The 25,123-nt window shown below is 42.6% G+C and overlaps 1 protein-coding gene across 1 annotated transcript; it reads right to left on the reverse strand.

Annotated features, from left to right (window-relative positions):
• Window positions 1–10,589: 10,589 nt before the first annotated feature.
• Window positions 10,590–24,435, reverse strand: LOC116410363. The gene is made up of 7 exons (XM_031900694.1): window positions 24,335–24,435; window positions 17,707–17,804; window positions 17,208–17,240; window positions 15,931–15,990; window positions 14,260–14,436; window positions 12,107–12,261; window positions 10,590–11,121 (listed from the first exon to the last, which is right to left on the reverse strand). Exons 1-7 carry the CDS (start codon window positions 24,394–24,396, stop codon window positions 11,098–11,100), a joined length of 609 nt encoding a protein of 202 aa, XP_031756554.1. The 5' UTR covers window positions 24,397–24,435; the 3' UTR covers window positions 10,590–11,097.
• Window positions 24,436–25,123: the final 688 nt, after the last annotated feature.

The raw sequence follows: 25,123 nt of genomic DNA on the forward strand, positions 1-25,123 counted from the left end.
GGTTTGGGCGCTGTTTCTGCAGGATTGTGCTTAGTACAGAGAAATAACCATGCAGCCATTATGATGGTATCGCTCTGTGCAGGCATTGGGTATGGTTTGGGGGCTGTTTCTGCAGGATTGGGGATGGTTTGGGGGCTGTTTTTGCAGGATTGGGTATGGTTTGGGGGCTGTTCATGCAGGATTGTGCTTAGTACAGAGAAATAACCATGCAGCCATTATGATGGTATCGCGCTGTGCAGGCATTGGGTATGGTTTGGGGCTGTTTCTGCAGGATTGGGTATGGTTTGGGGGCTGTTCATGCAGGATTGTGCTTAGTACAGAGAAATAACCATGCAGCCCTTATGATGGTATCGCGCTGTGCAGGCATTGGGTATGGTTTGGGGCTGTTTCTGCAGGATTGGGTATGGTTTGGGGACTGTTTCTGCAGGATTGTGCTTAGTACAGAGAAATAACCATGCAGCCATTTTGATGGTATTGCTCTGTCCTGGGATTGGGAATGGTTTGGGGGCTGTTTCTGCAGGATTGTGTTTAGTACAGAGAAATAACCATGCAGCCATTATGATGGTATCGCTCTGTCAAGGCATTGGGTATGGTTTGGGGGCTGTTTCTGCAGGATTGTGCTTAGTACAGAGAAATAACCATGCAGCAATAATAATGGTATTGCTCTGTCAAGGCATTGGGAATGGTTTGGGGGCTGTTTCTGCAGGATTGTGCTTAGTACAGAGAAATAACCATGCAGCCATTATAATGTTATTGCTCTGTCCTGTGATTGGATATGGTTTGGGGGCTGTTTCTGCAGGATTGTGCTTAGTACAGAGAAATAACCATGCAGCCATTATGATGGTATTGCTCTGTCCTGGGATTGGGAATGGTTTGGGGGCTGTTTCTGCAGGATTGTGCTTAGTACAGAGAAATAACCATGCAGCCATTATGATGGTATTGCTCTGTCCTGGGATTGGGAATGGTTTGGGCGCTGTTTCTGCAGGATTGTGCCTAGTACAGAGAAATAACCATGCAGCCATTATGATGGTATCGCTCTGTGCAGGCATTGGGTATGGTTTGGGGGCTGTTTCTGCAGGATTGGGGATGGTTTGGGGGCTGTTTTTGCAGGATTGGGTATGGTTTGGGGGCTGTTCATGCAGGATTGTGCTTAGTACAGAGAAATAACCATGCAGCCATTATGATGGTATCGCGCTGTGCAGGCATTGGGTATGGTTTGGGGCTGTTTCTGCAGGATTTGGTATGGTTTGGGGGCTGTTTCTGAAGGATTGGGTATGGTTTGGGGACTGTTTCTGCAGGATTGTGCTTAGTACAGAGAAATAACCATGCAGCCATTATGATGGTATTGCTCTGTCCTGGGATTGGGAATGGTTTGGGGGCTGTTTCTGCAGGATTGTGCTTAGTACAGAGAAATAACCATGCAGCCATTATGATGGTATTGCTCTGTCCTGGGATTGGGAATGGTTTGGGGGCTGTTTTTGCAGGATTGTGCTTAGTACAGAGAAATAACCATGCAGCCATTATGATGGTATTGCTCTGTCCTGGGATTGGGAATTGTTTGGGGGCTGTTTCTGCAGGATTGGGTATGTTTTGGGGTCTGTTCCTGCAGGATTGTACTTAGTACAGAGAAATAACCATGCTTCCATTATGATGGTATCTCTCTGTCCAGGCATTGGGTACGGTTTGGGGGCTGTTCCTGCAGCATTGGGTATGGTTTGGGGGCTGTTCCTGCAGGATTGGGTATGGTTTGGGGGTTGTTTCTGCAGGATTGTGCTTAGTACAGAGAAATAACCATGCAGCCATTTTGATGGTATCGCGCTGTGCAGGCATTGGGTATGGTTTGGGGGCTGTTTCTGCAGGATTGGCGATGGTTTGGGGGCTGTTTTTGCAGGATTGGGTATGGTTTGGGGGCTGTTCATGCAGGATTGTGCTTAGTACAGAGAAATAACCATGCAGCCATTATGATGGTATCGCGCTGTGCAGGCATTGGGTATGGTTTGGGGCTTTTTCTGCAGGATTTGGTATTGTTTGGGGGCTGTTTCTGAAGGATTGGGTATGGTTGGGCGCTGTTTCTGAAGGATTGTGTTTAGTACAGAGAAATAACCATGCAGCCATTATGATGGTATCGCTCTGTCAAGGCATTGGGTATGGTTTGTGGGCTGTTTCTGCAGGATTGTGCTTAGTACAGAGAAATAACCATGCAGCCATTATGATGGTATTGCTCTGTCCTGGGATTGGGAATGGTTTGGGGGCTGTTTCTGCAGGATTGTGCTTAGTACAGAGAAATAACCATGCAGCCATTATGATGGTATTGCTCTGTCCTGGGATTGGGAATGGTTTGGGGGCTGTTTCTGCAGGATTGGGTATGTTTTGGGGTCTGTTCCTGCAGGATTGTACTTAGTACAGAGAAATAACCATGCAGCAATTATGATGGTATCTCTCTGTCCAGGCATTGGGTACGGTTTGGGGGCTGTTCCTGCAGGATTGGGTATGGTTTGGGGGTTGTTTCTGCAGGATTGTGTTTAGTACAGAGAAATAACCATGCAGCCATTATGATGGTATCGCTCTGTGCAGGCATTGGGTATGGTTTGGGGGCTGTTTCTGCAGGATTGGGGATGGTTTGGGGGCTTTTTCTGCAGGATTGTGCTTAGTACAGAGATATAACCATGCAGCCATTATGATGGTATTGCTCTGTCCTGGGATTGGGAATGGTTTGGGGGCTGTTTCTGCAGGATTGTGCTTAGTACAGAGAAATAACCATGCAGCCATTATGATGGTATTGCTCTGTCCTGGGATTGGGAATGGTTTGGGGGCTGTTTCTGAAGGATTGAGTATGGTTTGGGCGCTGTTTCTGCAGGATTGTGCTTAGTACAGAGAAATAACCATGCAGCCATTATGATGGTATTGCTCTGTCCTTGGACCGGGAATGGTTTGGGGGCTGTTTCTGCAGTATTGGGTATGGTTTGGGGGCTGTTCCTGTAGGATTGGGTTTGGATTGGGGGCTGTTCCTGCAGGATTTTACTAAGTACAGAGAAATAACCATGCAGCCATTATAATGGTATCGCTCTGGCCAGGCATTAGGCATGGTTTAGGGGCTGTTCCTGCAGGATTGGGTATGGTTTGGGGGCTGTTTCTGAAGGATTGTGCTTAGTACAGAGAAATAACCATGCAGCCATTATGATGGTATATCTCTGTCCAGGTATTGGGTGTGGTTTGGGGGCTGTTTCCGCAGGATTGTGGTTAGTACAGAGAAATAACCATGCAGCCATTATGATGGTATCGCTCTGTCCAGGCATTGGGTATGGTTTGGGGGCTGTTTCTGCAGGATTGTGCTTAGTACAGAGAAATAACCATGCAGCCATTATAATATTATTGCTCTGTCAAGGCATTGGGAATGGTTTGGGGGCTGTTTCTGCAGGATTGTGCTTAGTACAGAGAAATAACCATGCAGCCATTATGATGGTATTGCTCTGTCCTGGGATTGGGAATGGTTTGGGGGCTGTTTCTGCAGGATTGTGCTTAGTACAGAGAAATAACCATGCAGCCATTATGATGGTATTGCTCTGTCAAGGCATTGGGAATGGTTTGGGGGCTGTTTCTGCAGGATTGTGCTTAGTACAGAGAAATAACCATGCAGCTATTATGATGGTATTGCTCTGTCCTGGGATTGGGAATGGTTTGGGGGCTGTTTCTGCAGGATTGTGCTTAGTACAGAGAAATAACCATGCAGCCATTATGATGGTATTGCTCTGTCCTGGGATTGGGAATGGTTTGGGGGCTGTTTCTGCAGGATTGTGTTTAGTACAGAGATATAACCATGCAGCCATTATGATGGTATCGCTCTGTCCAGGCATTGGGTATGGTTTGAGGGCCGTTCCTGCAGGATTGGGTATGGTTTGGGGGCTGTTCCTGCAGGATTGTGCTTAGTACAGAGAAATAACCATGCAGCTATTATGATGGAATCGCTCTGTCCAGGCATTGCGTATGGTTTGGGGGCCGTTCCTGAAGGATTTTGCTTAGTACAGAGAAATAACCATGCAGCCATTTTGATGGTATCTCTCTATAGGGGAATTGGGTATGGGTTGGGGGCTGTTCCTGCTAACCTTTCCATCCTGAATCTGCTGATCCGGAACTCTATGATCCTGATCTCAAGTTCCCACCTCCCCTGTTCCTGAGGTTCCTACTGGCCTGCGCTGAGCTCAACTGCTTGAGTTCCTGAGATTGCTGATCCTGTAGAAAGTTGTACTACAAATCTTTGTTGATATTGGAACATTGTATTTCATTAATCTCATAAATAAACATGAAAAGTTCCCATTTGTGGTAGTTTTGTTCCCCTTACATGCTGTGGCTGGGACCAACTGCAGGGAAGCTTCTCAGGCTCTTATCAAGGGGGAGCCCAACCTGTACTGTGTGGGGAACAAACACTGAGCCACTAGCACTGCCCCTGTTACCCCATATCATTTACTGGCCCAATGTTCCACTCTCATATCATTGGTTCCCTCCTACTAACCCCTCCCCCCAATCTATCTGATCTGATTCTATTGGGTGGGGCCAATGGCAGTGAAACATAGATAGATAGATAGATATATAGATGATACAGAGATAGATAGGTGATTCAGAGATAGATAGATGATAGATAGATGATAGATAGATAGATAGATAGATGATAGACATAATATAGAGATAATGGATAAAAAACAAAAATGAATTTTGCTTTGGGGCATGGGGGGTCTATCATTATATGAAATGAATTGTCCTGTATCTGGGGGCCAACCCCATTACATAACACAGGGGGGCTAAGGGGATACAGTTTGTGGCCGCATTAATCCCTCTCAGAATTCAGGCCACTCAGTGAGACCCTGAGTGCCTGCCCCATGGGATGCTGGGTAGGGCTGGGGTTGGATGGAACAAACCAATTAAAGCACGGTGCAGGGTTATCTCTATATCTAGAGAGGCCAAGTAAAGCCAAATGGAAGATGAAGAAGGAATCCCCCAGAAGGAAGGGAGACTAGATGGGAACATTGGGAAAGATATAAAGATGGGGGGGTAACAGGGTGCATAGGGGTCAGTTAATAATAAATGGGCTTATCCAAGCCCCCTTTGGAGGTCCAACATCAGATCTGAACCCCCCTTAGCGTATAACAAGGTTACAGGTATGGGTATCAGTCATTAATTCAGCGCTCCAAGTATATGTAGGGCAGCAAATAAGTTACCCCCCTAATTTTCAGACCCAGCTGCCGAGCACCCCACAATGGGAAGATCACAGACACCCCCATCTCCTTGCAGATGGTGCCCAGGCCAGAATCAACCCCTGAGCCTCACTGCCACCCCTTTATCCCTGTAAAGAGGCAGAATTGGAAGAATAAATAAAAAAATTTGCTTATAAAGGACAAAATTATATAAGGTGTATTACATATATATTATATTATATAAATAGTATTTTCATATTATACATGACGTCACCCGTGCGTAAGGGCGCAACCTTATAAAAGTACCTGGGACTGCCAGAGAAGGAGCTGCATACACTGAGGAGCCGCTGGGGAAGAAGGAGCTCCAACGCATCGCGCTGTCCCGGGTAAGTCAATGAATGTTCCGCATTTCCGTAATTTATTACGGAAATGCGGGACATTCATGGGACTATCCGGGACAGCGGGATGCGCTCTAAAAACCGGGACTGTATCGCGGAAAGTGGGACAGTTGGCAGGTATACAATAGGGCTGTTCTGCCCCCAATAAGGGGTAATTATATCTTAGTTGGGATCAAGTACAGGTACTGTTTTATTATTGCAGAGAAAAAGGGAATCATTTTTAAAAATTAGAATTATTTTCTTATAATGGAGTCGGCTAATGGGTTTCTGGATAACAGAGCCCATACCTGTACTTTCTAATGGAAATGTGCCCTTTATATTATGCCATGTGGGGCCTGGGTACCTGGCAGGCTGGTCTCACACTCACGAGTCTCTGACATTAGCCACTCAGCGTCACACTCTCAGTGATATTACGTAGGGTGCCCCGATGTTACGAGTGACCCCAGGTAGCGCAGGGACCCAGATCTAAAGGCTGGAAAGAGGCAGAAGAGGAACACAAATAAAAATGATAGACCAACTGGAAAGGTGCAAAGAATAGGGCATTCTCTCACACACTAATAGGCAACTGGCCCTTTAAAGAGATGAACTGTAGTTTTGTTCCTTTTATGCAGTGTGAGTGTTTTGTGTATCCCCTGAGGATCTATATAGCCTGGAACTGGGGCAACACATTAGCCAAGGGCGGCTGTAAGTAGCCCAGAGCTTCCCATTAGTGTTAGCCCCGTGGGGGGTAATATCAGTAGCAAACACAGATAATAACACTGATGAGAGAAAAACCAGGAGCAGTGTTGGACTGGGTCCCCCTGGGCTCACTAACCCCCGAGCAACTGAATTATCTACAGCAATAAAGTAACCCCTGAACTCCTTATAGCATGGGGTGGGGCCAGATGTCATTCTACCCTCCCCCCTCCCTCCAACACAGTGGTACCAACCAGCTACACCTCCCATGGGTCTGTCCTCTCTGCCTCCCGTCATGGTACATCAGCAACCTCTCTTTGTTCCCTCAGTCCACTAGAATCTGCCCCCTCGCCCACCCTATCAGCACCCGCTGTCCCTACTTTCATTAGCACCAGGGCTGTACAGCTGCCGTGTATCTACCTTTGAGCAGCAGAGGATCTGGGAGCTGTAGTTTAGCAACTGACATTCTGCAAAAGGCCCATGCTTGCTCCGCCCCTTCTCTCTTCTTGAAACAGAAGCAGGAAGCACCTGTAAGCTCGGCCCATTTAACTGCCAATAGGAAGCATTGTCTCAGCCCTGAGGGCTTATTCCTGCTCTGTCACTTCCTGGGAGGTGTGGCCTCAGTCATTGCCATCAGGACATTTGCTGGGACTCCCTTATTCAGTCAGAAAGAGTGACAAATAGGGGGGAATTCACAAAAGTGGTGATATTGAGACAAAATAAAAGTGGAGATAGATTTGTCGGATTTTCCACCGTATTCACAAACCTCTATCTCCACGTTTGTGAATTTGTCTTTTAAACAGACAGTTTTCAGATTTTGTCATTTTCCAGACTTTTTTTTATGAATTTGCCTTTAGCTCTTAGTAAATCTGTCGGTGCCACCAAACCCAGTCCCACAGCTACAGGAGCCTTGGGATAAGGATTTTACCAGCAGGATTTTGCATTTCATTTGCCATTTCACTTTGGGGCATTTCCTGAGGAGTAATTTTAGTTTGCCCAGGGAAACTATACATCATTTTTTTCAGGACAATCTGGGTTTTCTATATTCCTGTGTAATTCCACTTCTGTAACAAGATTTAAGGGTCTAAATACCATCTTCTCTAGCCTCTACTCATTACTGGTCAGCAGCAATCCGCCCCACACACCAACTTGCCCTGTTGAGGCCAGTCCAACCCTGTACCCCAATATCCCAGTTTGGGTGCCAGTGTGCATGTGCTGTTTGCTGATCACCAAGATGGCTGCTGGGAACAGGTGGGGGCCAATGCTGTCAAGCAGCTCTATAGTTCTGTACATGCTGTGGGGGCACAGATAAGTTGGGGCAAATGTCAGTGAAGTGATTAAAGAGGGGGCACTGCTGCTAAAACTTAAAATTTGCCTGGGAGGCTTTACTTTTCCTTTTAATAAAAATGTTTACAATATATTCACACAAAATGTTATTATTGCCTCATTGATTAAGCTAAAACTAGCATAGCAATGCAAATGTGAGGTAAAAACTTTTTATATATAAGATATAAATGAAACTTTTTTTTTAATCAGTGTTTTACTTGTTTATAAAATGTTAATGAGGCTTTTTGCATGTATTGTTCTAGGGTTAGACACAAACTTGTCCCCTAACAATAGACTGCTAATCCCAATTAATATGTTAACGATCCCCCAATGGGGCCCCTACCGTAGGTGTGAAATGGAGACTGGGTGAAACAAAACAAAACTGAAGAGCTTAGAATTAATCTAACAGAGTTACACTGAGCTTTACTCCATTTTGAAAATGTCGGGAAAAAATGTTGTTACAATGTCGTGTAAATGTCGTTTAAATGACAAATTCACAAAAGTGTCTGTAAACTGTCTTTCTTTCTCCAAAAACTGAAAAGTAGCGGTTGAGTCGTAATTTAGGCGGATTTCTGTTTGTGAATCTAGAGAAAGTGTTTTCCACCAGTTTTTCCACCACTTTTACTCCAAAAAAGGGCTACCTCCACTTTTGTGAATTCCCCCCATACTGTTACTCATAGCAGCACCTGCTTCCTTTTCTTTGCACTTACATACCCCCCAACTGTCCCGCTTTGCGCGGGACAGTTCCGGTTTTTATAGCGCATCCCGCTGTCCCAGATAGTTCAATGAATGTCCCGCATTTCCATACATTCATTGAACTATCAAGCACAACAGGATGTGCTGGCTGTAGCCAGGTGCTCCGACTTCTTCTGGGCTCTGCAACTTGTGCAGTGGCGACAGGCCCTTTTATAAGGTTGTGCTCTGTGCGTACGTGTGACGTCAGTACGCACGGGCTCAACCTTATAAAAGGGCCTGTCACCGCCGCGCAAGGAGCAGAGCCCAGAAGAAGAAGGGGCGAGTATGTGGAGCGAGTATGTGTGGGGCTACTATGTATTGGGCTACTGTGTATGGGGCTACTGGGCATTGTCTATGGGGGCATTGTCTATGGAGGCAATTGGGGGCATTGTCTTTGGGGGCACTGTGTATGGGGGGCACTTTCTATGGGGGCACTGTCTATGGGGGCACTGTCTATGGGGGCACTGTGTATGGGGGTACTGTCTATTGGGCCATTGTGGGCACTCTGTATTGGGGGGCAAAATTGGTACATAGTTACAACTCACTTATAACTGACTGCCTTCTCTCTATATTTGTATTTTATATGTAGGAGTTGTTATATTGTTTTCCTTAGGTAGTACAGTATAAGGGTATAGTACATTTTGCGTCTGATTCCACCATTTCAACTATATTAAAAGAGAATTTTTGAAAAAAATTGGTGTGTGGCCACAAATTAGGGCGTGGTCAAAAAAATTTGCCGCGCTGGGGCCCTGGGTTCCCAGTCCGACACTGATCCTGCGTAGTTCATAGATTAGATTTTTGTATGATGCAAAGCATGTCGTGTTAACAGTTTCCACAAAATGGTGCCAGTCTGTAGTCTCTAGGGGTATATTTATCATGTTGTGTAAAAAGTGGTACCGGTGATGTTGCTCATAGCAGCCATTCAGATGCTTTGCTTTGGTTTTCTAACTGTTGAAATCTGATTACTGATTGGTTGCCCTGGGCAACATCACCAGTAATGCTTCACTCCACTTTTTACACAGCATGATAAATATACCCTTAATTGTATGCTTGCAACAAAGGGAGTAGTGGCCAGCTCCATGTTGTAGCTTCCACCCTTCCCATTCAGGTGATTCCATCGACCCAATAAAAGCAAATTGCAGGTAAAACAAGGATGCTGTTGGTTCTCAGTCCTGTCCTTGGGCACAGGGTCTTAGAAGACAGGTGATTGTTTATAGTTCCCTGCTATTATATGCTCACTAGCTTTGACCTCAGAAGGGGGGGGGCAACATGGCAGGTTGGCTAGCTGTAATAACTGGCAAGCATCCTAGTAAGGCAGTTATCCAAAATGTTTATTTACAATGAATGTTGTCTCTTGGATATTAGGGGATGAACTGCTTAGGTTCAGGGGTGAGGTTTTGTAAAGTACATGATATTTTAGTCTTAGCAGGGAGAGTCACAGTATTATAAACCTGTGCCATGATGCTATCTTGGAAAATAACTTTCTTTCTCTACTTGCTTTCTGGGAATAAACAGTCCTATTTAGCCTTAATGCAGGGCTTCCACACTAGGGGGCTGATTTACTTACCCACGAATCCGACCCGAATTGGAAAAGTTCCGACTTGAAAACGAATATTTTGCGACTTTTTCGTATGTTTTGCGATTTTTTCGGATTCTGTACGAATTTTTCGGATCCAATACGATTTTTGCGTAAAAACGCGAGTTTTTCGTATCCATTACGAAAGTTGCGTAAAAAGTTGCGCATTTTGCGTAGCGTTAAAACTTACGCGAAAAATGCGCAACTTTTCGCGAAACATACGAAAAAATCGCAAAGTACCGATCATTACGAAAAAAACGCAATCGGACTCCATTCGACCCGTTCGTGGGTAAGTAAATCAGCCCCTAAGGATCAGATCCCAAATCTCACTTGGTATATGCTGGGCTAAACAGCACTATATCTAAAATGATTTATTTACATTTAATGCACTGCTATTACTAACGTAATAACAGTATTGTTTTATGGTTTCCCACTACTCCATATTTGTTTACATAGTTAGCTATTTGTGTTATTTATTCATGTTTGTTTTGGAGTCCCTCCAAAGGCAATGTTATCTTTTTAGCAGGAAAAATGCTATTAAGGCAAAAATGTGTTTTATGGAGATGAAACCAATAGGATTGGAGTCTTTAATTCTGTGATTTGGGTAACTAAGTTTGAACACAAGAGGCTACAAGTGAGCTCCTTGAAAACAGAGGTGGAAACCCCATGCAAAAGAGAATGCCAGTGTTGTGGTATTGTATACTGATTTATTAGGTATTTTATATTCTTTTGTGTGAGGGCACAATACATAAGTGATAAGGTTACATTGACACATTTTAAATAATCACTGACATTCTTTATATTATAATAAATAAAGCAAGGTTATCTTTTGTGAGCTCATACAAACTCTAGGGAGTGTATTAATTATGTTTAGTGCTCCCATTTGTATTAAAAGATGCCAGAAAATGCAAAGATCTTAATCTCGCTCCTGTGTTTTGCCATAGCTTGTTTTTTTCCCTTTGTGTGGGTGTTTTGTTGTTGTTGTTGTTGTTGCATGATTGGAAAAGTCAGTAAGCAAAAAAACACACACAAAGAGGAAAAACAAGGCAAGTGATGCCTTTCTTGCATCTTCAGACTTTGTTTTAAACACAAGCAAAATAATAAATATGCCCCTATGTATTATACAAAGCACAAATAAAATCAGGTTATTTTGATGTGTTATATAACAACATTGTTGTCTTCTTTCTTCCTTATGGTTTCAAACTTTCCTGTTACAGCAGCACTAAAATTAGAATAGGAATGTAGTTAAACAGAAGAACTGCTATATACCTATATTATTATCAGACAGTAATGAAGATGACAAATGCAGTACATAGGAGTGGTTTAACACAGGGGGCACGGGTATTTGCACGTGTTACCCCCCAACCACCAAAGGGCTTAACACCCAGCCACCAAATGGCCCACCACCCAGCCACCACAGCTCCCTCTCTGCCCCCAGCCACTGCCACTCCCACTGTGCTACTTACTTTGCTGTGAAAAATGAAAGATGGCTGTGACCCGCAGTGGAGTGGGCAGCTCAACAGGGTCGGGGCCCACTGGGATTTTTTCCCGGTATATCAGTGAGCCAGTCCGACCCTGTCTATCTGTATATAGAATAATATACTTACTTCTTGAAGAAGTAAGTAGAAGGGTATTAGATGTCCCAGTGAATTTTTAAGGTTAGAAAATAGTCTGATAATAAATATTATTATTACATTTTATTAAATTATTATATTTTATAAACAGGAAAGCAAATCCCACCATGTAAATATAAATATATTTAAATTTAGGTTGTCAAGTAAACAGTATAATATAGCCAACAAGAAGTAGTAGAAAGTCAGATGTGAGGCAGCAACATACCAGCTACAGGGAAAACCTTTTAAACCAAAATATACATTCTAAATTATAACTAGCTTGCAAGTTATGCAGGTATTGAACTCCTCTTACAGATCCCTTGTACCTGGAACACTTAGGTAACTGGGGCTCAAACCGTTCCAATGCCAAATCTACTAAGTTTTGCTCAAAAGCTGGGATTTTGTCAGAATTGGGAGAGGGTCTCGCTTTCATTCCTTCTAACCCTGATGAAAGGTAGAAGGAAGCTGACAGAAGAGGCAAAGGGAAACCCCTTATCTGGCATGTCTTGGATCCTAAGGCTTTAAGAGATGTTAACCAAGTCTCCATGCAAAATAAAAAAAACAAATAAGGAGAAGTATTTGAAACAAACCTACCATAATTTTAGAGCAGAAGCACGTAATGAGGCTAAAAATGATTCCTAGCCCCAGTAGTATCCACTGTATAATAATGACTGAGAAAGCGAAGAGATACATGTTTACTTGGCATAGTCTAGGATTATTGTTATATATTCGGAACACCCACACACTGCCTGAAAAAACAGAACAGATTCATGTTAAACAGGTATGGTGGAAGCAGATTTGTCTCACAGTAAGTACTTTTACTTTGACCCTAATAGAACCAGAAAATGCAATTATATTATAAAGATCATCAGAATTATGAACGTAAAATGACATATATAAATGTTAATGTGCTTTCTGACTGGAAATTATTAACATTATTATTAACTTTTATTTATATAGCGCCAACATATTCCACATCGCTGTATTATTATTGTAGCGTCTGTTGATAAGGGCCATTGTAGTCCTGCAATTGCTAGGAGCCTGAAAGTGTACCCAGCAGGATTCTGACAGTTTCTAAATAAATTCTGAGCCAAAGCTTTTAAAGATTTTGCTATGGGACACAGCATCCTTTTTTTCTGTACACCACTGATCAGCCATTCCAGCACTTCCTGCATCATTTCATATTCTGAGGAAGGATGAATTATATAACTAAAAGTAACTATATTATATAAAATGTCTTGTTTAAAGTTACCAGGAGCAGATTTTTGATGCCCTTGGCAGTGTGGAAAATCAGTCGTGTTTATACCTTATGGTCAGATGCACTACAGATTAAAACAGCATTAAAATGTCTCCTGCATAAGACCTCATTCATACAATTGAAATGTAATTTAAAAATATCCCAATACAAGTACTAGAACATTAGAAGTGGCTCAAAATCACATCCACTGGCCCTTCAAAACCTGAGCATCATTTAGGAGGCTGAGAAGGGACACCTCCATGCCTGAGCCCCTTATGAATACAGAGCTGCTAAACACAAACAGTATTGTATTTATGGGGTAGATCAAAGAGCTATATGCTTAATGCAGGGTAGAGTGCAAAAGTAAAATAAACATGATGGTTTGTGGCTGGTCTGTGCATTGTGCATCCTGCTCTGTGCTTCATAAATGAGGCCCAAGATTCTGAGCTATGCAGCAGAGTAGAATCAAAAAATTGCGCATGTGCAAGACCAAGTTGAGGGTGCCTGGCAATAAAGTAAAATGGCCACATGGCACTGCATTTGATTTTTCCTCTGTCTGGTGAAGTGTTTTTCCTAATAGGAGCACCAGATTGGGGGAAAAAGTTAGCCATTGAATTCACTAGGGGGTTTCCTAACATTTTGGCACCCCCAGTTGTTTCCCTGTCCTTTAAACCACTAATGTAATACCTGCCTGTCCACTAATAAACAAAAAAGGGTCTCAAAAGAAACCCATACCAGGTATATATATATAGAGAGAGAGAGAGAGAAAAATTGATAGTCCAAGAAACTGCTCTCGCAGGACTTATGAAAAACTCAAGAGTTTTTTTATTGTATTGTGATCGTTTTTGCTGTCATAAACACTGCAAATGGCGGGAAAAACAAACATTCACATCATTTTTTCACTTCACTGTTTGTTTTTCCCGCCATTTGCAGTATTTATGATTCACTTTCACTTGGCTATGTATCTTTGAGAAAGGCTGGTGTGACAGCCGAAATGTTAGTTCACCTCTACCATAAAAAATTCAATACGTGCAACAATTTAACGGTTAAATGTCCACGCTGGAACAATTAGTTCCAATGCAGAAAATAATTGTCCAAATGCTTGCTCCATGTACGTGATATGCATTGGAGAGCAAGGATCCATGCAGGTGATAGTGCTCAATACTGAAAATGTTGCTGGTGTTCAGGAAAATGTTCATAATTAGCAAAATTATTGAATGGCTGGGAATCCTTTATTTCATATTTGATAAATTAGCCTCTACATGTGGGACTGCTTCAAATTCTAGTTTGTTCATAAACATAAAATTTTACTTTTATTTTGTTATAACTTAAAACATATCAGGAAAATCTATCTCTCTACAAGTAGATAGATTCTAATTTCAGAAATGAGTGCAAAAATTAATATTTTATATTCTATTTTTATTGTTATGTCATACTCACCTTCTAGAATATTTATAGCCCCTTAAAAGTAATAGTATTTTATGTTGGCTAGGAAGAGTACCATCCTTACCTGCAATTAGCCAGGCAAACAAGAAAAGACCAACAAGGCCAGATAAAACCTTTCTTATGGTAGGGAAGAAGAACTCTAATGGGAAAAACAACCAATACGACAGGAGGAAAGCTCCAGTGACGATTAGATATATTGGAACAAAACGCTCAGCAGGACATTCGTTTAAGTGCATGGCACCTAAGTTTGAAAGAACAAGTCAAAGTTAATGTGACTATAAAATAACAACAATTTGTTGGGTTAATGGTCAAATGCACACAAAAGCAAAGTTACTTAAGTTAAACAACAAAGCAACTGAATACATGAGAGATACATAAAAGATAAATGAAAGATATAAGGGCAGTGCAAAGTTTAAAGGGGTTAGTGACCTTAAAATTAACTTTTAGTAAGATGTAGAGGGTGATCGTGTGAGTCAATTTGCAATGCACTTCATTTTTTATTATTTGTGGTTGTTGAATTATTAAGCTTCTTGTTCAGCTCTCCAGTTTGAAATTTCAGCCCCTACATTACATTACCCTAGCAACCAACTGTGGTTTGAATGACAGACTGGAATATAAATGAATAGTAATAAAAAGTTACATTAACAATCATTTTTTGACTGCCGCTGTCAGTAACCCCCATCGGAAAGTTGAAAAAAAGCAGAGGAAGAAGTCTATGAAGATTTTCATTCATCCTGGTCATGGTATATCTAGTATAAATACATTTAAAGCAACTGGACTTGTTAAGTAATCATTGAAGACGTTTCACTACTCATCCGAGCAGCTTCTTCAGTTCAACTGACTGGTATGGGCAGTCCTCAGCATATATACTCTTCCACTAATCCAATCACAATGGCACTTTGTAACTCTTCAGAAAGGTGACATCTGAATGCTGTGGAGTTACTTTGAAAGGATTACCAAAGTATCATGCAACTCTTCAAACAGGTGTTACTTTTTGGAGTTGCATGAATGGATGGAAGAAGGCAAATAATTTAAGAACTGAAAAGTTGGTCATTCTATAACTATAAATATTATTTTTCGCCTAATAAAAGAAAACAAAATTTTAAGCAGTACCTGCCTGTCCTTTTCTATTCTCTGCCCTGGTGGCTCTGGCATCTGAAACAATGTAACACAAGGCAGCAGACTGACAGACCTGCCTTGCTAGAGGAGACCGACTGTTGCAACATTGCTTAAAAAGTAACAACCAGAAGTTCAGCAAATTGAAAGTTGCTTAGCATTATGTTTTCTTTTATTAGGCAAAAAATTATTTTTGGGGTTGACATGTCTTTTAAATAATACCAATAGGATTGTTTTGCCACCAATTTAAATTTATGCAGCTTTGTTACAATTAAAGTACAAGGTACTGTTTTATTATTACACAGAAAAGGGAAATTGTTTTTAAAAATTAGAATTATTATGGCCTTCCCATAATTTGGAGCTTTCTCTATAACAGGTTTCTGGATAAGGGATCCCATACCTGTTTAGTCATTTATGGGGCTATATATTTTGAGGCCTGAACTAATATGAGCCAAGGGAATCTTTTGGACTGCAAGCATACATTAATAATTCAACATTCAACATGACAAGGCTCATAAAGAGGATAACAGGTCAGAAGAGTATAAGAACATGTCTATGTGCTGACAAACACTTGTAGTTGTTTAAATGAAATGTATACATTTAGATTGTCTTCACTTACCTACTACAATCATAGCAATGGCAAATGCTGTAATTATAAGGCCCACAATCACCTGAACCACTAAAACAGAAAACATAAGTAGTGTCAATAATAATCAAACATTTAATCCCATAAATGACACACTAATGCAGACTAAAGAGAAGAAAGCATGTACATCTCTGTACACCACTGAATGGCATCATAACCATTTTGGAAAACCTTTGTTAGGAATAATTTTTTAGTATATTCCCATTTGTAAACAACAAATGTATGTGTGCCTTTTGTCTCAAAACTGGATACTGCCAACTGACTAATCTGGTTGCTTGGATCACACATTTGGCAAAAGGTTACTGCCAGGTGAAAAACAAAAAGTTTCCTCTCAAGGCAACTTCGGCAAATCACGGGGCCGCATGTGCCATCCCACCGGCGATTTACATTCTAGCCGGTGGGATGGCATTGTGGGGAGGTTTGTTGCGCAGCGACTAATCTCCCTGTGTGTCGCTGCCCCTAGACCTATACACCTATACTCCACTGGAGCTTTTGTAAAATGGTGTCAGCTCAACAAAATGCATCCTACAAGTCAGATGTAGTTGCATGGGACGAGATAAAATCTGATGGTGCCTGACAGACTTTTTTTGTCATTGAAACACATTGACTGTTGAATTTAGATGCAGGAACAAAACACAGTCTGACTTTATCTGATCCGACTTTGCATTAAAGCTGTGGGGTGTGCATGATAAGATCAGATAAAATCTGAACCACAAAATCTCCTGTGAAGTTTAGTCCTTAGGCTAATGCCACACGGAGTGTATGCTCAACAAGCTGAGAAATTCTTGCTGAAAATACAAGTACTGTAGGCAATTAATCAAGCAATTAATTTTGGGGAGATTAATTGCCTTGCAAAGGAAACTTCGGGCAATTTAGCGTGCATATGCCTTTCTACCGGGTAGCAGAGATTAAATGTGGGTAACTGATCTCCCCATCAGACATAAACCTTAGAAAAATCACCTTTGTGATGTTTTCCGAAATGATTGTTATTTCCTCAGAATCATTTTGTGCACAGATAGACTTCCATTTAGTTCATTTTATATATTTACTTTATATGTCTTTGTATGCCCCTTTCAAATTAAAGGGGTAAACTATTTATTGCACCATTGTTTTCCAGATATGTGACTCTATTTTTGGCTAAACACAGTGAGTAGGAGTGTTTGAACAGGGAAAAGAGTACATTTTGATAACAATATCCCATTTATTGATATTATTCAAACAACCCAAGTCAATAGGAAATGCCTACTTACAGATACTACATATGTTACTGCACCGTTCAACTCCTGCAAAATGAAAATAATATTGCGTTATGCAAATAGATTTTACTCCTATCTCTGACCTATCTATCTTTCCATCCATTCACCTATCTTTGCTGCATATTCCCTGGTACTTAAAACTGTCTATGAAATGTAATGACAGCACAGGACTGAAACTGTTACTAATGCAGAAGTGCCATCCCCGTGGTCTAATATCTTGGTTATGTTATACCCTATGATCTACAGAACATATTACATGATTGGTTTACTGATAAGTTCCAAAGCAACTGAGCTTCTGGTGCCCTATTAGCAGTGGGGTATATAGTTTGGAACACTGTAGGACAGCATTTTGACAAAATAAAGTTTGGTCTCTAATATAAGGACATGTCTCTGTCTTCATTTTCTCTCTCTCACTCTCTCATTCTCTACACTGCTTATTGCTTTTCTTCTTATATTTGCCTGCACATGTTTTGTTGTTTCTTGTTATACCCACCTTCATTAATTTTAATTGTCATATCTCCAGCCATCTCTACTACTACAATCAGGTTCCTCTGAATGGTTCTAGTAAATTCCTTTAGAGGTCCTCCCCACCTAGGCAAGTAAGATTAAAATTGAAAGATTATTGCATATTAATATGCTAAGTCAAAAGCAATGTGACTTTTCAATTATAATACAATCAAAAAGTCTAGCAGTGGCTATAATAACAGATTGTAGGAAAATGAGTGGAGGATCTGAATAAAAAGGCTAGTGTACTAAGTGCAACTTGTCCCCAGATATCACTGTCTACATGTTATATCAGGTTAATATAATGTAAACTACCCCTTACACAGGTATGACATCTATTATCCAAAGTGCTTGGGACCACATAAGGGATCTTCTTAATTGTTAACACCAGACCTTAAATCTGCTAAAAACCATTTTAACATTACATAAACCTAATAGGGTTGTTTGCAGCCAATATGGCTTTGTGCAGCTTAGTTACAGAGAAAAATATATGGGATCCCATATTTACACTCCAAATTCAGTGTGTTGTTTCCAGGGCCGGAACTAGGGGTAGGCAGAGTAGGCGCCTGCCTAGGGTGCAATCACTGGGGGGTTGCATATTGAAGGGAAAAGAGTTTTTTTTTTTTTTTTATTATTTTGGTAGTAGTATTTTATTAACCCACCTTTTCTTTAATAAAACCGCCGCCCCAACCCCCCTCTGGCATGATGAGTTTTTGTTTTACTTTTGGCTTTGGGACCCAGGAGCGCACCGCCCCACAGCTCCCTGCAGCGCCGCTTACCTCCGTATGCCTGCACATGCGTATTAGGAAGTTGCGCGCACACCCATACGCAAGCGCGTCATTCGAAATCAAGGCAGCCAGAGGAACAGAAGGCGCAGGGGAGCGGCGGTGGGTGGTGGTTGCGCTGTGAAAACGTCGAGGCCTGAGTGAGCAGGACTGCTGTCTAGGACCTGGGAGTTCACTGACAATTCTTAAAAGCTGCTGCTGCTGACACAGGTACAGGTGGGGGGGCAATATGAGGGGTTGGCTGGGCTGCTGCTGACACAGGTACAGGTGGGGGGGCAATATGAGGGGTTGGCTGGGCTGCTGCTGACACAGGTACAGGTGGGGGGGCAATATGAGGGGTTGGCTGGGCTGCTGCTGACACAGGTACAGGTGGGGGGGCAATATGAGGGGTTGGCTGGGCTGCTGCTGACACAGGTACAGGTGGGGGGGCAATATGAGGGGTTGGCTGGGCTGCTGCTGACACAGGTACAGATTGGGGGGGCAATATGAGGGGTTGGCTGTGCTGCTGCTGGCACAGGTACAGATTGGGGGGGCAATATGAGGGGTTGGCTGGGCTGCTGGCACAGGTACAGATTGGGGGGGCAATATGAGGGGTTGGCTGGGCTGCTGCTGGCACAGGTACAGATGGGGGGGCAATATGAGGGGTTGGCTGGACTGCTGCTGGCACAGGTACAGATGGGGGGGCAATATGAGGGGTTGGCTGGGCTGCTGGCACAGGTACAGATTGGGGGGGCAATATAAGGGGTTGGCTGGGCTGCTGCTGGCACAGGTACAGATGGGGGGGGCAATATGAGGGGTTGGCTGGGCTGCTGCTGACACAGGTACAGATGGGGGGGCAATATGAGGGGTTGGCTGGGCTGCTGGCACAGGTACAGATTGGGGGGGCAATATGAGGGGTTGGCTGGGCTGCTGCTGACACAGGTACAGATTGGGGGGGCAATATGAGGGGTTGGCTGGGCTGCTGCTGACACAGGTACAGATTGGGGGGGCAATATGAGGGGTTGGCTGGGCTGCTGCTGACACAGGTACAGATGGGGGGGCAATATGAGGGGTTGGCTGGGCTGCTGCTGGCACAGGTACAGATAGGGGGGCAATATGAGGGGTTGGCTGGGCTGCTGCTGACACAGGTACAGATGGGGGGGCAATATGAGGGGTTGGCTGGGCTGCTGGCACAGGTACAGATGGGGGGGCAATATGAGGGGTTGGCTGGGCTGCTGCTGGCACAGGTACAGATAGGGGGGCAATATGAGGGGTTGGCTGGGCTGCTGCTGACACAGGTACAGATGGGGGGGCAATATGAGGGGTTGGCTGGGCTGCTGCTGGCACAGGTACAGATGGGGGGGGCAATATGAGGGGTTGGCTGGGCTGCTGCTGGCACAGGTACAGATGGGGGGGGCAATATGAGGGGTTGGCTGGGCTGCTGCTGACACAGGTACAGATGGGGGGGCAATATGAGGGGTTGGCTGGGCTGCTGCTGACACAGGTACAGATTGGGGGGGCAATATGAGGGATTGGCTGGGCTGCTGGCACAGGTACAGATGGGGGGGCAATATGAGGGATTGGCTGGGCTGCTGCTGGCGCAGGTACAGATGGGGGGGCAATATGAGGGGTTGGCTGGGCTGCTGCTGACACAGGTACAGATGGGGGGGGGGCAATATGAGGGGTTGGCTGGGCTGCTGCTGACACAGGTACAGATTGGGGGGGCAATATGAGGGATTGGCTGGGCTGCTGGCACAGGTACAGATGGGGGGGCAATATGAGGGATTGGCTGGGCTGCTGCTGCTGGCGCAGGTACAGATGGGGGGGCAATATGAGGTGTTGGCTGGGCTGCTGGCACAGGTACAGATGGGGGGGCAATATGAGGGGTTGGCTGCTGGCACAGGTACAGATGGGGGGGCAATATGAGGGGTTGGCTGCTGCTGACACAGGTACAGATGGGGGGGTTAATATGAGGGATATTGTAATGCAGGGGGGGGCGCTGATTGAAGCCCTTGCCTAGGGTGCCAAAATACCTTGGCCCGGCCCTGGTTGTTTCCATACTGTACCATACAAGGCAGGGCACTGCCCTATCAAATCCACTTCTTGATTTTTATTGTCTTAATGTTTCAGACAGATTTTGTGTCCTTCATCATGAATATATAGATCTGGAGTGTACTAAGACACTTTAAATCCTGAAAATGCCTTCCAAACCAGGCCCCTTTGAGTGACAGATCAAAAGACACATCACACCCTTAACCAAGCCAATACATAAAGACAGGGTCACACTGGGGTGTCTGGGGCCCACTGGCTTCCACCTCAAGTGCCCCTCAAGGGTCGAACTCCCTGTTCCTTACACTCCTGGAGATTAATGTTGTTTCTTACACTTGCCAGCACCCTCCGTGCACACGTACATTGTTTGTGGCACAAGCTCAAGGCAGGGAGTGGACCTGGGCCAGCGGGGCCCACTGAGTTTTTTTCCAGTGTTTCACCAGCCCCGTCCGACCTTGTATGAGGAAAACAAAAATACAACCTATTTAAAGGAGAAGGAAAGGCTAATAAAGAGTTGATCTCAAGCTGCAGGCATACCTTCAGTTCTCTCAAAAGTGCCCTTAAGTCTCCCCATATTTCTCCTATTTAGATGATCAGAAAAAAAACATTCTGAGCTCTGTAAAAAGAATTCCCATAATGCCTCACTCCTGCACCAAGACCCCTGTATATGCACAGTTTGTAAGACTATGAGGAAGCTTCCTGCTGATTGGCTCAGATCACACATTCCTAAGGGGGGAGGGAGTCCTTAGCATTCTTGAGGGAGGGGGAGCAAGAGAGGAGAGAGCTGCGCAGACATTGGCACAAGAAAACAAAGAGACAAGAAATCCTGTTTCTTTTGAAAGAGAACTCAGAACAGCGTTCCTGTGAGTGCTTATGGCTGTATTTACATAGACATTTCTGATAAAAAAAATTACTTAGTTTTTACCTTTCCTTCTCCTTTACAGATGCCCTACCCCCTCCCATTCTTGTGCAAATTTACTTTGTTGGGTACAGAGCACTGGGGATCGGTGCACAGGTTTCTTGCACTTCCCTATAGCTCCGGACCCAGTTTACAGGCATATGGGTGGCATGCCACCCATGAAGTCCAGCTGCCCTAGGCCTGGGTCTTTGTGGCCATGCTTAAAGAAACTGAAAATGACATCACTACAATTCAGAAGTGATGTTATCGGAAAGTGAGGAGTGAGTAATATTCAAAAATCTCTGTCACTTTAAAAAACTTTAATCTAAAACCCCAAAGCCTCCAGCCTCGTTCCACACAATCACCCCTTTGCTCTGCATATACTCTTTTGCTTTGCTACTCTTTGACTCTCTTCCTAACAACCTCACTTGCTCTTCTTTCTACTACCAGGTTGGCATCTCCACTCTCCTCTTGCCCTGGAAAACTTATTGCAGCAACCAACCAGTAGGTAATATTTACTGGTAACCTGTTTAAAAGCAAACATTTTATTGGTTGCAATAAGTTACTGCTCCTGGACAAACATAATGCTTTTTATTACATATGGGGTAATTGTCAATGTTTTGTTCCAGTTCTTGAACTTTTATCAGGACAATGAATGCTTGCAATACCAATATATAAAGAGTAAGACACCCAGATCTAGAAAATGACATTCTATCATGACCTTCCCATCTGATTTAACCATAGATACCTTAAACAAACATACCTCAGTAATCCCAATTCAAATACATTAATACAAACACAATTTAGGTAAAAAGCATTTCATATAATATTTACATTTTTCCCTTTGGAGTAGGTGGAACACAATCAAACCCCATAGATCTGAATTGTAGTAACCTATGGTCCATTTCCAAAAAATGTGTTGCTACAGCTTTAGTGGTTCTCCCATCATGATAAGATGTACTGATGGCTAATCTATAGCCATCAATATGTTTTCTTAACATCAAATCAGCAGTGTACTGTACCTCCCTTGGGCGCCCCTGCAAAAACAATTTTAGACTCCTACCCTTAACCTCGGTGGCACTCCCATCTTCATTCATGCACAATGTGCCACCCCCTCATGTGAGCACTCACACATTGGGAGATGGGGAAAGCAACCCCCTGACCAGTCTGGCCCCCTCTTACCCTGGAACTCTCAGGGCTGAGGGGTCTGCTGTAATGAATCTGTAGTTGTAAGGGCAAAAGACATGTGTATCTCAAATGTGGTTGTACAAAATTATCTCCCTAGATCTCAGTTGGTTAAACCACTCACAAGAGGTGCAGTTATTACATTTACTAGTACCTTTCTTAAGTTGAACATTGATTAAAATTGCAACCTTTGTTTGATGCAGTTAAAAGCATTATTATATGTAATTACTGCACCAATGAAAAGTAATCTGTCACCCCAACATAAAAGGGTTTTTTTTAACATTAAAACACTCATATCTGTTTTAAATGTATTTCAAAATCTTAGCTGTCAGTCATATATCACTTTCACTGCCTCTATGCCTCAGGCATAGAGGCCTAGAATTGTAGGCTGTGCATGGGCATCAGCATCTTGCACATACACAACATTTTAGGATGGCACAAAGCCTGCCTTAATAAGTGTCCACAAAATGGTGCCTGCCTGCTTGGTGTAATTGTGAATTCCAAGACTTAAAGGGACAGTAACACCAAAAAATGAAAGTGTATAAAAGTAATTACTATATAATGTAATGCTGCTCTGTACTGGTACAACTGGTGTGTTTTCCTTAGAAACCCTACTATAGTTTATATAAATAAAGCTTCTGTGTAGCCACGGGGGCAGCCATTTACAGGAGAAAAGGCACAGGTTACTTAGCAGATAACAGATAAAACCCCATTATATTCTACAAAGCTTATCTGTTATCTGCTATGTAACCTGTGCCTTTTCTCCTTTTTCCCAACTTCAATGGCTGCCCCCGTGTTGACATAGCAGCTCATTTATATAAACTATAGTAGCGTTTCTGTTGCAAACTTACCAGTTGTACCAGCGCAGGGCAACTGTACATTATATTTTAATTACTTTAAAGCACTTTCCTTTTTTGGTGTTACTGTTCCTTTAAGAGTAGGAGTTTCTTTGTCATGTAACAGCATTAGAATTCAATTAACTAATTTAATTAATGCAGGGTTTCCTTGTGTCCTTGCATCCAACTCATCAGATCAGACTGAAGGGACAAATGTCTTGCCAACTACACAAGAGTATGTAGATGCAAATACCTTTCTAAATAGTGCTAATGCTCAGTTTTGCTTCCAAGCTAGCATTTGCATTCATGAATATCAATTTGTAATTTATATAAATAAAAAGTATATCCATTACTAAAAGACTCTCTTTGTTTCACAAACTGTTTACTGTAGTCCTGTTGTATACTTAATCCTTCATCTAAAACCATTGAGTACTATCCATCCAGTACTCTTCATATCTATATACAGGTATAGGACCCGTTATCCAGAATGCTCGGGACCAAGGGTATTCCGGATAAGGAGTCTTTCTGTAATTTGGATCTTCATACTTTAAGTCTACTAAAAAATCAATAAAACATTAATTAACCCAATAGGGTTGTTTTGCAACCAATAATTATATCTTAGTTGGGATCAAATACAAGGTACTGTTTTATTATTACAGAGAAACAGGAAATCAAATTTAAAAATCTGAATTATTTGATTAAAATGGAGTCTATGGGAGACAGGCTTTCCGTAATTCGGAGCTTTCTGGATAATGGGTTTCCGGATAACAGATCCCATACCTGTACCAACTTCTGTATATACTCCTATCACAAACCCAAAGCATCCCATACAATTGTTAGAAATGATTCTGTGCCTGTAAAGTAACATATGTAGAAAATCAGTACCTTTTCAAGTGAAGGTCTTGAAGTTCCACGCTCCTCAGAGAAAAGTAGATGATGCTTAGCATATGCTGTGCTGATGTATTTATATTCGTTCACTTCTCTAATTTAAGGTGTGGCCATTCTTCTGGCATGATACCTGGCACCTCTACAATTAAGATGTGTGATCACATTGCATGGATAAACTTATGCTGGGAATTCCAAACATAGACAATTCTTATCTATAATGTCACCATGTGTTTACCGAGTTTGATGTTGTGCACAAAGTTACACATACTGATATGGCAAAGCTGCAGTAGGGAATATATATATAACTATTGCATTGAGCTATTCTATTGTCTGAGTTGAAAAATCAGCATTTCTATATGAAGAGAGAACCATCTGAATTAAGCATTACACCATAATCTGTTCCCAACATGGCACAGGACATGTATTGATTTTTAATTTTTATCGGCTTCCTCTTAGAGATCCATAAAATTACAATATGCCCCTTTTAAGCCACGCTTAGCTATAATACTGTTCTCCACAATGTATGCATACCATTCAAATACCCAGCACACCAGCCTTTGTAATTAAAAGATCAATACATCCCTTGTTTAATATGAGTTACATAGTTACATAGGGTTGAAAAAAGACCCATCAAGTTCAACCCATCCAAGTAAACCCAGCACACACAACCCACACCTACCAATCTATACACTCACATACATAAACTATATATACAACCACTAATACTAACTGTAGATATTAGTATCACAATAGCCTTGGATATTCTGATTGTTCAAGAACTCATCC

This window comes from Xenopus tropicalis, chromosome 4, assembly GCF_000004195.4.
Source record: "Xenopus tropicalis strain Nigerian chromosome 4, UCB_Xtro_10.0, whole genome shotgun sequence".
In the NCBI taxonomy this organism is placed as follows: domain Eukaryota; kingdom Metazoa; phylum Chordata; class Amphibia; order Anura; family Pipidae; genus Xenopus; species Xenopus tropicalis.